Consider the following 16,328-nt stretch of genomic DNA (forward strand, 5'->3'; position numbering starts at 1 on the left):
ATAGATTATTTAAATAAAATATTCAAATATTTTACCCTTTTCCCAAAGAGACAATGAAAATCTCCGGCCTTCACCCAAAGTCAGTCTGATATCCCAGTGGATACAGAGACTATTAAAAAGGTGAATGAATCTTTGAGGCTTTATGTATAATTACATCCTGATTACTGTGTGCGTTCAGTCAGCGCAGTGTGCATCTCTGAGCAGCTAATGAGCAAAAGAGCAACTTTGGAGCACAATAACTACATTCACAGACAGAACTCCTTCTATTTACACAGTTATAAAGCTCTCTTTATCTGGAGCCCTTAAGAAAGATCTAAAAAAGATACAGCCTTTAAGCATGTGGAGTTAAGTGAGATGAATGATAACATCAGGAGAAGAAAAGCACTGATACTTACTATCCCTCTATTAGCCAAGTGCATTTGGTCTTGTACTTATAGTTGACTGGTCCATCTGTGAGAGAGCCTGACAGGTCTGTTAGCCTGTAAGAAGACATACAGAGGGGACAAAAGACAGGAGTTTAGTCGGTTTAGTCTCAGTGATGATGACAAACCTTCTGCTCAAATCAAGTGCAGAACTGATACTAAACAAAATGATCAAACTGAGAAGATGACTGACTGAAAAAATTATCAAGAGCAGCTCTGTCGTTTCTGTATAGACCTGTGCAGATATTCACAGACATCATACATCACAAAATGTCAACTTTATATAGAACAGAGCGGTGCAGACGTTGAAGAAGCGGCTTGTGATCGGAAGGTTGCTTGTTCAATTCCCCCACTGGACGGGCAGGAAAAATTTGAGTGTGGTGGAATGATAATGTCCCCACCCCCCGTTAGCTGCCTGATGTGCCCTTGAGCAAGGCACTTAACCCCCAATATATGTTCCTGGGTGATGCAGCCCACTGCTCCTGTGTGTGTTTTAATGCATGTTGCGTGTGTGTGTTTCAATCAGTGATGGGTTAAACGTAGAGAAGTGATTTCCCAGCTTGGGATTAATAAAGTAACTTAAATTAATTTATATTTATATATATGATGTGATTACTTTATACTATCCAAATCTATCATTCCAGTGTTCATGCCCATCTCAGACATTAAGAAATCATTGTAATAGAATAAAATAATTAAACATAGAGCAGATTTTATAAAACACCAATGACTGCTAATGGATGAACAGTAACTGTACAGTAACCACGTCCATGCAGACTCATATAATGTACGCAGTGCAGACTTAGACTTAGTGTGAGTTAGTGTGTAAGTTAACTGACAGAAACACAAAACAAGTCAAATTTCTTGCATCTGCTATTCCATGAATTCATTAAAGTGAGCAAACCCTTCAGCATCAGGGGGGCTGTAATACAGTCAGATAATAAGAGGTCTTGTAGGTGAAACTGGTTTGATTTATTGCTAGAAAAAGTGTGACGTGTCCCTGCAGTGCTCAGAAGCAGTGAGAGAAGTGAAGAAGTGTTCCCACAGCACCAGCCACAATATCTGCTGCTGTTTGATAATCAGCTGACAGACAACCTGCCACATTATGTGTTTCCTGCGCTCCTTTTCAGTAGATTTTTCCTGCCCTCGCTGCTGCGTAGCATACGGCTCACCAGCAGCTTCAGGTATGCATCACAGACAGTACTGACGGAGCACACAGCCCTGCATTATTTAACTTTGGGTTAATGTGGGTTATTTCATCTTTTAGCTTTCTAAAAATAACTTGGTCAGTTGCAACTCCTGTGTGCTCTTTCTTAGTGCTGTGTTGGCATTTTACCGAAACGAACTCAACACGGTAGTGTCAGATGCAGAAAAAAAATTAGAAATACACTTAAAAACATGCAAACGTGTAAAGGATTTCTCAGCCAGCAGCAGTAACAGCTCATGACTGAGCGCTGGATTACAGAAACACTGAGAGCAGATAAAACATGACATCCCACTCATGTCAAGGTAAGACAGTGCATGTTACTGTTGCCATAGTGATCCCAACATGACAGTCATGGGGCAATGCTGGTGTGAGAATACGGGTGTGTGTGGTAAGCACTGGTCACACCCGTCCATCACAGTAAACCCATTCCAATGCTGCATAGAAGGAAAATGGAGAAAATGGACGGACACACACACACACACACACACACACACACACAATTGAACACTGTCAGTGTGACAGGCGTGAAGACATCGCGGCCTGCCTCGGGGTGGACAGTATGTTACTGTATGTGTGTGTGTGTGTGTATGTGTGTGTTCATTATCTAAGACTGCAAAGTTGCTGCAGGCTCAGAACACTCAGCAAGAGAAAAATAGAGTAAGTAAAAGTGAAACTCATTTTTTTTCACTGTGTGTTCAGGCCTGTGTTAAGAGACAAAAATAACATGGAATTCTTTTTTATTGTCGAGCATTTTTTAAAGGCCAAGAAATGATGCACTTTACAGTATCAAAGATTCATAAAACCAGTTAGACAAAACAAGATAAAAAGAGGCTTAATTAGATAAAATTTGATCAGATTTATAGAGCAATAAAATGAAACGTGAGCTGAATCAGAGAGCTGAGGTGCACTGATACACAACATCCTGTAGTTTGCAGCTGGTCGCTGTGTGAACGTACCCTCATGGCGCCACAGCAGAGCTTGCACTCAGTCTTGGCAATGAGTTATTATGTGAGTGAGGGTACCTGACATTTGACCACCTTGTCTGACTTTGGCTCATAAGGGAACATAAGAAGCTCATTCTTGAAGAATTTGCCGAAGGTCCTAAAAGGGAGCAAAGTGGCCTGCTAGCTGGAACACAGAAACACACAGTGTTATCATCAGCGTCAGTCAGTGCATGAGATTAAGAGTGTGTCAGGCCAAATGTGCTGCTGCTGCTGCTGCTCTGAAATGAGAGAGAAAGAGGGAGGGCAAACAGATTGCAACACAGCCGGATGCGGGCCACAGTTAATGCTAAAATCTCGCACACAGAACACATACGTGCATGCACCCGCAGACACGTGAGCTTGAAAGGAGGTGAAGAATAAGACAGCCGTTCTGTTTCGAGCTACCTCTCATCCCCCTCACTTCTATCTGTCTTTTTCTCTGTCCATCTCTCCTATCGGTCCCTAATGGTCACAGTTTGATCCTCTGGCTTTAATCCCAGATTAGACGAATATTCATGTCATGATGCTGTGATGTCTGACTCAAAGGATGATGATATTGATGATGATGATGATGAAAGCTCTCTTTAATGCTTTCTTGTTGATGGTGACGAATGAATACTGTAGATTCCTGGAATTACTGCAGCGTACAGTGGTGTTACTGATGCTTGCATTTCTCAAAAATGGGACCACATTTCACACCCCACAAGGTCACTCTGAAAAGTTTCACAAAGAGGAGGACACGGCAGCAGGGGTCCAGAAACACACTTGGGATGCTGTCCAAAACGTACATAAAAACAAAATGTAAGGATCTGCAAATGCTTTTCAGCCAATATTTAATTGAATACAGAACAAAGAACAAAAAAACATTTGCACCAAGTCAGTACAGCTGATGGCTAGAGTCCATTAATCCGTTTTCTTTTCCTGCCTATCCTCTGCAGGGGGATGGAGGCTGTCACACAGCGCACACCCTGTACAGCCCATTACAGAGCTGACAAATATGGACAGATAACTCGTCTCACTCGGGTTCATTCCTTTGGACCGTGGGAGGAAACTGGAAACCCGCACAGACATGGGGAGATCATGCAGAAAAGTCCCAGCCTGCTGGATGAGTCAAACCCAAAACCACTGTGCTTTGTGACAACACTGCAGATCACCTGTCGTCAGGTCTGTTTTCAGGATCATGTGTTCATTTTTGCGGTTTATTCCAAATGTAAATGAATAACAATACTTTTCAAAAATAGTTAAAATTATGTTAAGCATCAGGAAAGCATTGCTCTACCCAATAACTAGTTAATCGTCAGAACAATAAGTAGATTACTTAATTATTATTATTATGTCTTCCCTCTTAGCCAATACTTGACCAATGGGCATTTACAAGGTCAAGCAAGCAGACAGAAGGCAAAAGCTCGGTGTAGCTGTGCTCGCCACGATTTCTCGGCGTAGTGAAAAACTCTTTGAGAGCAGAGTGACTATGCAGAGAAGCTCAGCCCATCTATGAGAACATGCCAACGGTAGATCACATTCATAGTTAATGAGGAGCTGACTGGAGTGGCGTCTTACAGCCCCAACAAACCGTCAAACGCCAACTGTCTCGCTCATTCAAGAAGAAAACAGTCATACCTTATGTACACACACACACACACACACACACACACACATGCACAGAGGAGAGAAGTGTGAGGGGGTGATGGTGGCAGAGGTGTGGAGAACAAAAGTGGAGGGAAGATGAGAGCGCAGGAGACAGAGAGAGAGATAAAGCAGAGACAGGGACGAGTGGATGAGGTATAGAGGAAAAGAGTCCGGCACCCTTTGAAATATTCATCTGCTCCGGGTGAATAATTGATGGCGTACAGAAGACAGACGCATGAAGGATAGACAGACAAATGGATGGAAAAAAAATCAAACGCGGTAGACAGTAAGAGAGAGAGAGATAGAGCCCCACATCCTCAGGTATACTATTGGATGATGACTGCAGACTCCAACACTTATTTTACTCTCACACTCACGCAGCTTTCTCGCAAAACTAAACACAGTAATTATTAACTATGAATACACATTCTTCACTCTCTAAAACAAATCAGTCATCTTCAGTCCACTGAAGCTTGACACAGTTCAATATTTTTTATTATCGCTACTGCAGCACTGAGCACATGTGTGTTTGTGAGATCTGTATCAGCTTTGTAGATCTCCAGCTATCAGCCATTTTTGTTTTAGCATGTTACCTTTAATGGCATGTCTAAAAATGTTGCTGAAAATAGTTCTGCCTGCTTTCTGAGCTCACCTGTTACAGCAATAACTTTTCCCTCTTTTCATTCTCTTTCGTTGCTTTTCTGCTTTGACTCTTGTAGGTTTGTGGTTTATTAGGTTTATGAAGATCTTCTTGCATTAGCCCAAAGGCATGCTGGGAGATGAGGGGCATTCCTCAGCAAACTTGGACCTTGGACAGCTACAGCTCAGTTGGCTCTGATTCTGGATGCTGTCACTCTGCACAACCCTGCCTCAGCTAATGCAGATTAAAGATTTAATGGGTTTTAATGGCAACAGAAAGAAAATCAAATTACACTACTATTGGCTTTTGAGGAGTAACGACTGTGATGTGTCCAGACGGTGCAGTGACACCCCGACTGTGCCCATCCATGACTGAATATTTCACGACTAAACTTAAGTAGACTGTCGAGTCCTGTTAAAGAAAAAAAAAACAGAAAATGAAGAAATGACAGGTCAGTGTGTCTTGCAGGATGCATGAAAAGGCCTTGTTGTATTGATTTTCTCTCTCGCGCTCCTCCACTTCAACAAGACGGACATTCGCTAACCGCTGGACTGTACAAGGTGTGGTGACACATAATCAAACCAACCACAGCCAGACACACAGCCACGAATACAAAGACGTTCAGTAAGAGCGTTGAGTCAGCTGAGAGTGACATCAGTGACATCACTGTCAGTAAGAGGCAGAGGCACACATGTTTGTGTTTAACTTGACTGTGTGGGACTTCCACTGACTGTTTTCCTTCCCTAACCCCTTGAGTCGAAACCTGAACCCATCACACCACATGCCTGTTTTTAAATCTTATCATAAATGAGCCTGTTAAAGAAGGGAGAGTCTGCCAGAGGTGACTTCACTTCGCGAAAATGCCCTCCCCTCATGTAAAAAGATATGCACACGTTTGATAAAAAACAAATCATAAACATTTACGGGCTTGAAAACCTGCCAAGAACAATACCACTCGATGACCATACTGAACACAGCTCATGGCGGTGACTCATTCAAATGAACCGTGACATTCACAAAAATGCACAACACGCTGGAAACCCCTCCCAGGCCAGTCAAAACCCTCCCAGTATCTGAATCCAGACTCAAACCTCACTGCAGCCCGGCTGCACTCGCCAGCGCTGCTCATTTCATCTGGCTGTGAAGAGCTGATTCTCTTGGCACTCCGCTTCCTTTGGCTTCTCTTCTGAGTCCACCCTCAGAAGAACTTTAATGAGGCCAATTAACGATGTTATTATCATCAATCTGCCATCACACTGATTGTCACGCTGCTGCTCAGTTGAAGTTCCAAACTGAGTAGGAATCGGGGTATGAACCCCAGCCTTCAGTTTTCTTTGCTATAAATCTATTAATCTACAAAAATGTGGCTAATCAAATTGACTGGCAACCAGTCCAGGCTGAACCCCGCCTCTCGCCCATAGTCAACTGGGATAGGCTCCAGCTCCCCCACAACCCTGATGGATGAGCGGTATAGAAAATGGATGGATGGATGTGGCTAATCAAAGGTTTTACTCAGTTGAAAGAAAGGCTTCAAGTAGGTGCTAATGTATTATATTTGCTTGAGGAGTTCTAAATATTAAAGTGGAAAAAATTTAGCACTCTGACACAGTGGGATTTGAAATAAAGGTTATTTTTATTTCAAGTGAAGTTCATGTCCAGCTGAGTGATATGCATGATCTAGACAAAAGTATCCAGACAGACCTCCTTATGGGGCTGTTTTTCAGGGGTTGGGTTCGGCCCCTGACACCCAGTGAAGGGAAATCTTAATGCTTCAGCATACCAAGACATTTTGGACAATGCTATGCTTCCAACTTTGTGGCAACAGTTTGTTGAAGGCCCTTTTCTATTCCAGCATGACTGTGCCCCAGTGCACAAAGCAAAGCTCCATAAAGACATGGTTGGATGAGTTTGGCGTGGAAGAACTTGACTGGCCCACACAGAGTCCTGACCTCAACCCCATCCAACACCTTTGGGATGAACTGGAACGGAGATTGTGAGCCAGGCCTTTTGGTCCAACATCAGTGTGTGACCTCACAAATGCTCTACTGCATGAATGGGCACAAATTCCCACAGAAACACTCCAACATGTTGTGGAAAGCCTTCACAGAAGAGGGGAAGCTGTTAGAGCTGCAAAGCTGTCTGTGTTTAGAATGAGACGTGATTAAAGTCCCTGTTGGTGTCAGGTATCCCAATACTTTTGTCAGTATAGTGTTGGTGCAGTGCAGAACGCTTACACACCTTTCATTCATCGTCTCGGTTGGGTCAAATGCATCAAACCAGACTGACACATCACCAAGAAATTTTTATAAACAAAGCTGTAGATTTTCACAGTCAGGAAACAAGACTACGAGTGCTTTTTAGTGAACTTGTTAAGCTAATAAGTGGGAAGTAGTGGAGATTTAAAAAACTGAGAACTGAATTGTCTAAGTCTATCATCACACAGCAGTCTGAGTGCTTCAACTCATGCCCGACATCTCATGTGCTAAACGCAGATGAAATTTCAAATATTTGCTTGTGTAATTCAGCGTGTTTTTCAGTAATCTGTCATTCTCACAAATCTCACATCCCCGGAGGAACCAGATTAACAATGTTCTCCGCAACAGCCTCAGAGCTTCATACGAACCGGCGTCGTCGTGATGGCGTCCTGCCATAGCTGCCTTTTACAAGAATCCAACAAACATTTCATGTGTTCTGTAGTGATATTATCTACCCACTGGCAGTTTCCAATTTCAACACTATTTATGCTTGTGTTAAGTTCAAACAGGCCCCTGATAAAACAGTAAGTAATATTATCTGTGACACCTCTTGAACCCTGTGCAAAACTCGCGCAGTGGATGAAATACACAGAAGATAGCAGGAGAGCCACATAAAGCCAGTGATGGATAACCAGACAACCCAGAGACGACGGCTGCATTGTTCACACCAACGAGCATGCACACACACACAAGGTGCAGGGGTCCCTGAGCTGGGGCCAATAGTGAAGATTGAGAGATCTGTGTGTGTATGTGTGTGTGTGAGTGTGTGTGTCAAGGGAAAGCAAAAAGAGGAGATGAATGACCAACAATTGAATAACCTTGACCTTCTCTGCAGATATCCTTTATTAAAAATCAAGAAAAGCCTTTCTTCTGGGAATAACGAGGGCAGAGACTGTGTGAGTGTGTGTGTGTGCGTGTGTGTGTGTGTTTGTGTGCGTGCGTGTGTGTATTCGTGATTGATGTTACTGGGTCTCTATCACCTATGGTATAGTCATGGTCCAATAGCTTTCACACCAGCGCATCATTCATCGCCAGCCCCCCAAATCTCTCTCTCTCTCACACACACACACACACACACACTCTCCATATGAATCCTGTACCTTAAATAAGGTCAAAGCAAAGCTAATAGGTACATGGCACGTTTAAATAGAAAAAAGTCGACTGCAAGACAGCTGAGAAAACAAGAAGAAATAAAGGAAAGAGAAAGTGAGAGAGTGAAAAATTAGTAAATAAGGGAAGTAAAGGAAAGGGAAAAGGAGACAAATGGAGAAAAAAGAAAGGGAAGGAGAGAAAAACAAGAAAATAAAAGCTGAGGAGAATAAAGGAGAAGGAGAGAAGAACACAGCAAGGAATAGAAGACAAGAGAAGCGTAAAGATGGAAGAAACCAGTAAAGAAGAAGAGAAGAAATTATAGGAAAGGTGTGAAAAAATATGAAAAAGAAAGAAGAGGAGAAAAGTGTGAAGAAGAGGAAAGAAGGACAAGAAGAAAGAAAACATAACACACTCACACACACACACACAGCCTTCCGTCCTCCTCCACTATCACACACAAACACACAGCGGGCTGCATATCGATGTGGACATCCATACACATGAGGTGACTTTACTTTACCCATCTGTCTCAGTAGGATGTGAAAGTCATATTCAAATATTCATCCTCTCATGTTTGAGCAAACTGAGCCTCATGTTCCTCCAGTACCTCAGTAGAACCTCCTCCAGCTCTAACTGGAGAATAAAGACACGTCTCCCTAATGACTCGCAATACTCTGAAGGTTAATAGATTTCATGAGTCAGTCTATTAACCGCTGCCCTGAGGTCTGTCAACCTGGGCAAGCTAAAAATGTCATAGACAGGAGGGAAATTCACATAGTTACAGATTATACCAATACTGCATCTGTACTCAGAGATTATATGTAAGGGATTATGCCCAACCAGGTGTCCATAATCAGGACTGTCCTTCGCTCTCCGTCCTCCCAGGAATGGTTTCCATGAGTTTGCAATCAAAGGTTTTTCAAAAGGCTGTGACATCCGAGGGCTTGACTAATACCTGAGACAATCATTCCCTTCTCATTAGATTCCCATGTAATGTAAATGTTGTTCACAACTCCAGTGACAACGGGAGTCGGCTCAGCTCTCGCTCAGCTCTGAGCCAGAAAGCTAATGTAATGCAACCAAGATTCAAAGTCGGTAGCACACAGTAAATATAATCTGACAGGATGTTTAACCACAAGCCGTGTCTTTATCCCCAAATCAATACCTTGCATTTACACTATGTGTGCTGTCGGCCACAGCCTGAAGTAGAGAGTTGGACAGTGAACGAGATGTGAGATGATCTCTTATGTGACAGCCTACCTTCCTCTATGACATGGCTATTGTTAGTACTTAAAGCTAACAAGCTAGCATGTTAGCATTGGGACATTTTGGCTGAATTTTCTCTGCTATTCTTGTGCAACAAGCTTGTTAATAAATTCGGGAATATATCCGCCTAGCGGGTAGCATGTGTGCAGGTAGTCCAATTTCTAGCAAGCAGCTAGATAGCATACTTGTCTGTCTGCCTACATGCCTAAAATGATCAGAAGGGCTTCTTACAGGCCTGCAGCAGTTACGGATACTCTACGGATACTTTTTTCTGTCAGAGCATTTGAGTTATTAATTGCTGTCAGGATGTTGACTTTTTTGACAAATATAATTAAAAGTTCCTTTAACATAAAGTAGCAACCCAAGCTGTAAGGAGAAGGATCAGGACAAGCCCTGGCACAGCTTCACGTACCTTCACAAACATGTGTGTGTCTGTGTGTGTGTGTGTGTGTGTGTGTGTGCGCGCGTGCAGAAATAGAGTCTTTATTACAGTCTGACAACAGGCTGCTGTATTATTACAGAGAGTTTGCACCAACCCAGCCAGGCCACAGGCTGATTATACACTGTGTTCTGAAGCCAGCAGAGGTGTGTGTGTGTGTGTGTGTGTGTGTGTGTGTGTGTGTGTGTCTGCCTCTATGGTGAGCCCCATCACATGTGGTTTGCATTAAAACACTATTGTGTGTTACAGTGCTGCGTTGCCGTACTGACTATCCCATGTTGTCAGCCCCTCAGTCATATTATGGGATGGTTTCCTTTTCTCTGTAAGCACGCACACACACACTTACAATCCCCCACCACACCCAACATAGCCCTTAATACATTCCAACACATGCTGTCTCGTACAACACACACTTCACATTTAACACAATACAGAACGAAAACAAAGGAAAGAGATATTAAAGGAATCAAAAGATGATGATTTTAAAGCACACATAATGAAGAGCAGAGGTGGCAGTGGTTGAACAAAGTTGTTTTACAGTTCAGCAGCACACCAACACCAACAGAAACATGACTGATGCATCTCCTTATTGTAAGTAGAACTTGTAATAAAGGCCATTAGGTAAAGACTTACTCATCGCAAAGCAGATAACTAGGATGCTACAGCAGTCATTCGTTTTCTAACCTGGCATTTCTATCCTATTTTCTGCCATGCTTCTGTTGCCAGTTAAATGGCAGAGTAGAGTTACGTAACCCCAGACAATTAGTCACTACGAAACTTAACTTGTTCATTCTTCTCCGCAGCTGAACTTAAACTGACTCCATCCTGTCAATGCTAGAACTCCACTGGGCGTGCACCGTGAAGGCGTGTTCAGCATCTAAGTTAGCTGTAAGTTTAGATGCAAAAACAAGTCAGTTTTGCATCTGTTTTGAGGAGAGTAAAGCCACATTCTCCATCGGGAATAACGGCTTCGTTCTGTCCAATGTCCCACTTCATACCTTTTTAGCATTTTTTGGTTTTTTTGACTACTTTGTACATACAGTATTTGTATGCAGTGTTTATACACACTGGGCCCAACTGAGCTTTGAAATGGTGGAGAGGCTGGTTCTTCTCGTTGCTGACAGCTGTAGATTTCACAGGTCATGATCTAAACAACAAACATCACGCAGGGAGGAACATACAGTGGGGTGCTTGAGTTTGGGATTAGTTAAAGATTTCTGGGGCAGCTTGTTGGTCTCTCAGTGCTTAAGATGCAGGCCACACAGCCACAATGTCCCTGGCTGGACTCTGACAGGAGACATATGCCCTCATCTGTCACACATACATGCATATGTGGACACAAGTGGTCAAATCATACCTAAAGAAATTTAAAATTTTGGTGGCAGTTAGACCCTTCTTTCTACACAGGTTGAGTAATCATAAGTCACATTAGACAAATGAGTTTCATGCAATGTAATGTTAATGTTCTGCCTGAATGTGACTCCTGCTGGGTATTATTATGTGAAGCTCAACAGCACATAAGTGACCAACAGAATATTGTGTTTTTTCCTAACGACATCAAAATGTGTGTGGTCCTGACCAGAGCTGCAGGGAGGAAAGTGCTAGGTGGCTCTAAAGTGCTATTTATAAATGTTAAAGTGCTTTACAGCCACCAGAGAACACTAAGTCTCATCTGGCTGACAGAGACATGCAGTCTGTGGCTCAGTGTACATAAAATCATACCGATAAGTTGGACTGGGGGCTTTGCTCACAGTGATGTTATCTCCTGATTTCTTTTCCAGTGCTGAAAAACAGGTGTAAAGAAGCTGGCGAGCACATTAACAACCTTGGATGACACTGAGCACAGCTGCAGCAAACATGAAGCTCTGACCACGCCACCTGGCCGAAAGTGACAGGACGAGACAAAAGGACTGCTCGCCCTCAGGCAAAGCGTATGTATTCACCTGCTACACGTCTATGTGTTTATGGCTTTCTCTCTCATGCACACACACACACACACACACACACACACTCTTCCTGCCCGAGCGAGCAGTCTGAACATCTTGTTAGAGGCAGAAAAAAGGAAAACAAAATCAAAGAGGACTGAGAGTTACAAGAGAACACGGGCAAACAACCAAACATGAACACAAATAATCCAGGCTGTAAACACACCCACCCACCATGTGTAGACACACACACACACACACACACAGAGTAAATACACAGACACAGAGGGAAGCAGAGCTAGCACATACTTCAGTGATGAAATCATTTGTGAGAAAATGCACTTTGGAAGTGAGGGAGGTGGGGGTGCGGACTGCAGGAAAAGCACGAGTGAGTGTGTGTTTGTGTATCTACTGGGGCAGAAAGAGAGAGACATGAAGTGTGTACAGATGACGAGGTGAGAAGAGGAAGAGGGAAAGAAAACAGAGAAGAAGGTTTGTCTCCACAGAGACGCTCCCTGCCAGGAAAGCAGCCTCAGCAGACACCCAGAGGATCATCTACACTCAGTCAGCAGTTCAAACCAGACCACACACTCACATTTTAAACAGAGATAATAACGCTGTGCGCTTTTGCAACAATGTTTTTGATGTCGACTCAATATTTCCTGTGGTTGCTTGCCACAATAAAAGCCCTCTACCAAAGATATTTTTGCTCGGTGTTCGGTGTGTTGTAGCCTCAAGAGACCTGGACTGACAGAAACCGCCAGTAGCTTGTTACTGATTAGTTAGAGGATTTGTACAGTGAATTGGCAGGTGAAAAGCTGCAGATTACAAATTGAACCTCAAACCTGAGACATTTCCTCTTATTGAGCAGGTTTTTAGCATGTAAAGCTACTCACAGTAGAGGTGTTCAAAGTTTTGGACCCGGTCTGAAACAGGCCCATGGAAAACTCAAACTTGTCCAGAGGGAGACCTGATCAGATTGGACATTTAAGAGACTGCACTGAACTGCATTCAAAAAGCTCTTTTTCTCGCCTGGCTCTTCACAACACAAGATAGCATTCACCCATTCACATAGGCATTCATATTCTGGTGGCTTGCATGCAAGGATCCACCTGTTTATCTTGTGCAGCCACCATTCACATACATTCACGCTGAGGGCTATGCAGTTTGGTGTTCAGTATCTTGCCAAAGGACACTTCGCCTTGCCCGACTGCAGAGGTCAGGGACTGAGCGACTGCAAGCGAAAATGGCTCCAGCCATGTAATTCTCCACCAATTAACTAGCAGCCATGGTTGTAAAGATAAGCATTGCACATAAACCCAAGCAGTTACAGTTGGACCCTACCTGATGTGGTATAACATAATTTGAATGTGGCTACAAGGTTACTCGAACAAAATGGACTTTCAAAATTAAATGCTGTTATGAGCCACTATTCAGACTAAATTTGGTTGGCTTTACATGATTGTATACTGCATTGCAAAGAAAAACTAGCAGTTGTCTTCAGCAGCTGCAGTTTGATTGATATCTGCCTTATATAATTTCCTGCTAAAACAATACAGTAGTTTAGTGAGCAATGCCACTGTCATCTCCAGACAGTTTGAAAGTGGCAGATGGGCTAACAGAGAAGCCCTTAAATCACAAATATTCATGACAAACATGTCTTGACAAAACAAACTGAGCCAACCCGCTGACGCAGATTTCTCTTCACTCTTTGCTGTAATTCTGGAAACAAAGACAAAGTGAAAATCATAACGCTGCAGTACAAAATCTATTCAATACATCACTTTGAATCAGCTCAGGACTGCCTTAACATGTATGTTACTGTTCCATTTTGCAGAAAATGAAATGTTTAAAAAACAAACACTATCATATAATCCATCATGTCAGGAGTCAGACAAAAGACCAACACACACACACACACACACACACAATAAAAAACTCACTTCACAAACTGATTTTCAACCAGACATAGGAAGCCTGACACACACTCACGGTCTCTGACAAAAAACCAGGCTAATGAGCCAACTTTGTCCTCAGTTATACTCTAATGGAAGACATTTTCCCTCAACACTTGTCTAATTATCCCGTGATGGAGGGACACTAGACTTTACCGCACACACTAATCTGATTACTGACAAAGGAGGTAAATGGCGAGTGTGTCTAATGGGTCATATATACTGTACAGTCCACAGCCAAATGACTATTGATCCACCGAGTCTGTGTGAGGCATGACAGAGAGGTTGTGACATCATCATTATGAGACAGAGATTTAATGTATTGGCCAGCTGTAAGTTTAAAGTATTGCAGACAGCCTGGAGCCATGTGACGTATTCCTTAATATTCTTTATTGACCAAAGAGTTCAGTTAAATGGTAACCTGTTTCATACCTTATAGAAAACAGTCTATGTAAACCGTGAAGCTTTATGAGTTGTACTAACTATTCTTGACTTGATCATTTACTGTTTTTCCCTGTTTGTATACTGTTGGGCAATTGGCTGACCATATATTCCTGGTACTAAGCACGTTTTTCTTTATTATTTGTTAAGTTCATCGTCCCAGGGGACAATTCTTCATAACACTGTGTCATCTATTTAGCACCACCATGGATCAGAACCTCCCATTTGTAGCCTATTATCAAAATTTATTTGTAGGACAGTCATGAAATTTATTCAACGCATCCATAATCCCCAGAGGATGAACACCTTTGATTGTCTACACTCGGTGAACTTTGTTTTGGCACCCCTCTGACCACCCATCGGTCTGTCTGGACATAAGCTGGACATAAGCTGTTGAATCAGCTGGAGTGCAGTTATATTTATTGTGAAATCCATGGTTCTCAGCAGACAAACCCGACTAGATTGACTTTTCTTAACCACCCTCATTCTTCCCTATTTTGATCAGTAAATCACATCCCCTCTGGTTTATGCTGCGGTATCTGAAAACCAGATTTCACTGCACAGTAGAATAAAACAAGCAGGCATTTGACTGCAGTGAGCGCACAGTGACAGAAGTTAACTCAGTAGGTGAGTCTGAGGGCATGTGGGTGGGAACAGGAAAAACATGTAATGGGAAAGAACCGGCCAACTCGAACGTGACTGCGACAAACGTTGTCCCTGCTGGAAACAAGACTCCAATCCGAAGCAGTTGTCAGTTGCTTGCGGTCCCTACTGGACGGTTAAGGGGAGAGAAATCAGTCAATGATGGTACAAAACAGAGCAGCCAATAAAACATCTTGCTGAGATAATGACAATAAAATGTTTGGATAAAAAGCTGCTGGCAATTTGGTATGAGCATTCAGTCCCCAGACAGCAGATCTTCTTCTAACACAATCACGTTTTATAACATCTCTCAAACAAGCAGAATTGTTAAAAATTTAGGAAGTTGATCAAAGAAAGAAGAACTGTTGAATTTAGAGAGAAATCCTGATGGAAGCTTTTGCAGTTAAGTGTCTGCTCTGCCACCATTTTGAGAAGACTCGAATGAATGAGAGTTTTGGATCTCAACAAATCTGAAAACAAAACTAAAGTATCCACCGAAGAGCACAGTGGAGAGAAGACGTGCCATCAACATTTATCAATCTTTTGTTAAACCTGCTGCTTCTCTTTTAGTTAATAAAATGTAGAAAACTGAACTGAAAATATTTGGGCCATAGTCCATCAGATCAGGTCAGATCAGACGGAGCCAGAATTTTCCTTTTGGACACTTGTCAGTCTTAAGGTGTCAGCTGGGACTCACTGTCCCACGATGATGATGTCACAAGAACAGACCTTTACATCTCTCTGCAACTGCTACAGCCTCAGGGAAAAACACGGGAGGCTGTGATTCATGCAACACACACACCAATCCGACTGTGTGTGTGTGTGTTGCCCTTGCTTTCACTCTCATCATAGCAGGATTAACACACACTGGACAGATGGCCGTCCGATGCTCCTCCCTCCCAAACGCTCACATGCTTTCTCACACCACACACACACACACACACACATAAACATAATAAACACACCATACAACTCAGCACAGTGGCAACTTCAGCTCACAAGCTGTGTCATCATCACTGCACATGGCCTGAGGCTTAGACACACATAATCACACACACACACACGCGCGCGCACACACATACACGGGTTGAAGCCAGTGTCAGCAGATGATGACTCTGATGTCAGAAAAGCACTCTATTCCGTCTCTCACTCATGGTTATTCTGTCCTTGAATGCCTCCTTTCTCTCTATCTTCAGCATCACAGAGAAGGCAGGGTCGACGTTTAGACTTTGTGTTTGTGACTACTGATGTACATTTGGACTCTTCACGGTTTTTAGAGTCCTCTAAGGTTTTCTTGTCACAGTCTGTGTTTCTCAGAAACTACCACCACCCTCAAGGTTCAGTTAAAACTGAATTTCAGTAATTTTCATGTCAGTCCACATTTCTCCTGCATTTACATGTGGGACATTTTAGAAGGCAAACAGCTTGAAAA

At 42.8% G+C, this 16,328-nt stretch overlaps 1 protein-coding gene across 3 annotated transcripts in view; it reads right to left on the reverse strand.

Annotated features, from left to right (window-relative positions):
• Window positions 1-16,328, reverse strand: part of atrnl1a (attractin-like 1a) — a 191,881-nt gene that overhangs the window by 168,824 nt on the left and 6,729 nt on the right. For all 3 annotated transcript variants that reach the window (XR_006844511.1, XM_046401866.1, XM_046401865.1), the window contains exon 2: window positions 396-479. Coding sequence is in view for 2 of the 3 variants with exons in the window: in XM_046401866.1 (XP_046257822.1) it covers window positions 396-479 (84 nt within the window). In the remaining variant the exon portion in view is untranslated. The remainder of the gene's footprint in view (window positions 1-395; window positions 480-16,328) is intronic.

Source organism: Scatophagus argus, chromosome 10, assembly GCF_020382885.2.
Source record: "Scatophagus argus isolate fScaArg1 chromosome 10, fScaArg1.pri, whole genome shotgun sequence".
Classification (NCBI taxonomy): Eukaryota; Metazoa; Chordata; class Actinopteri; family Scatophagidae; genus Scatophagus; species Scatophagus argus.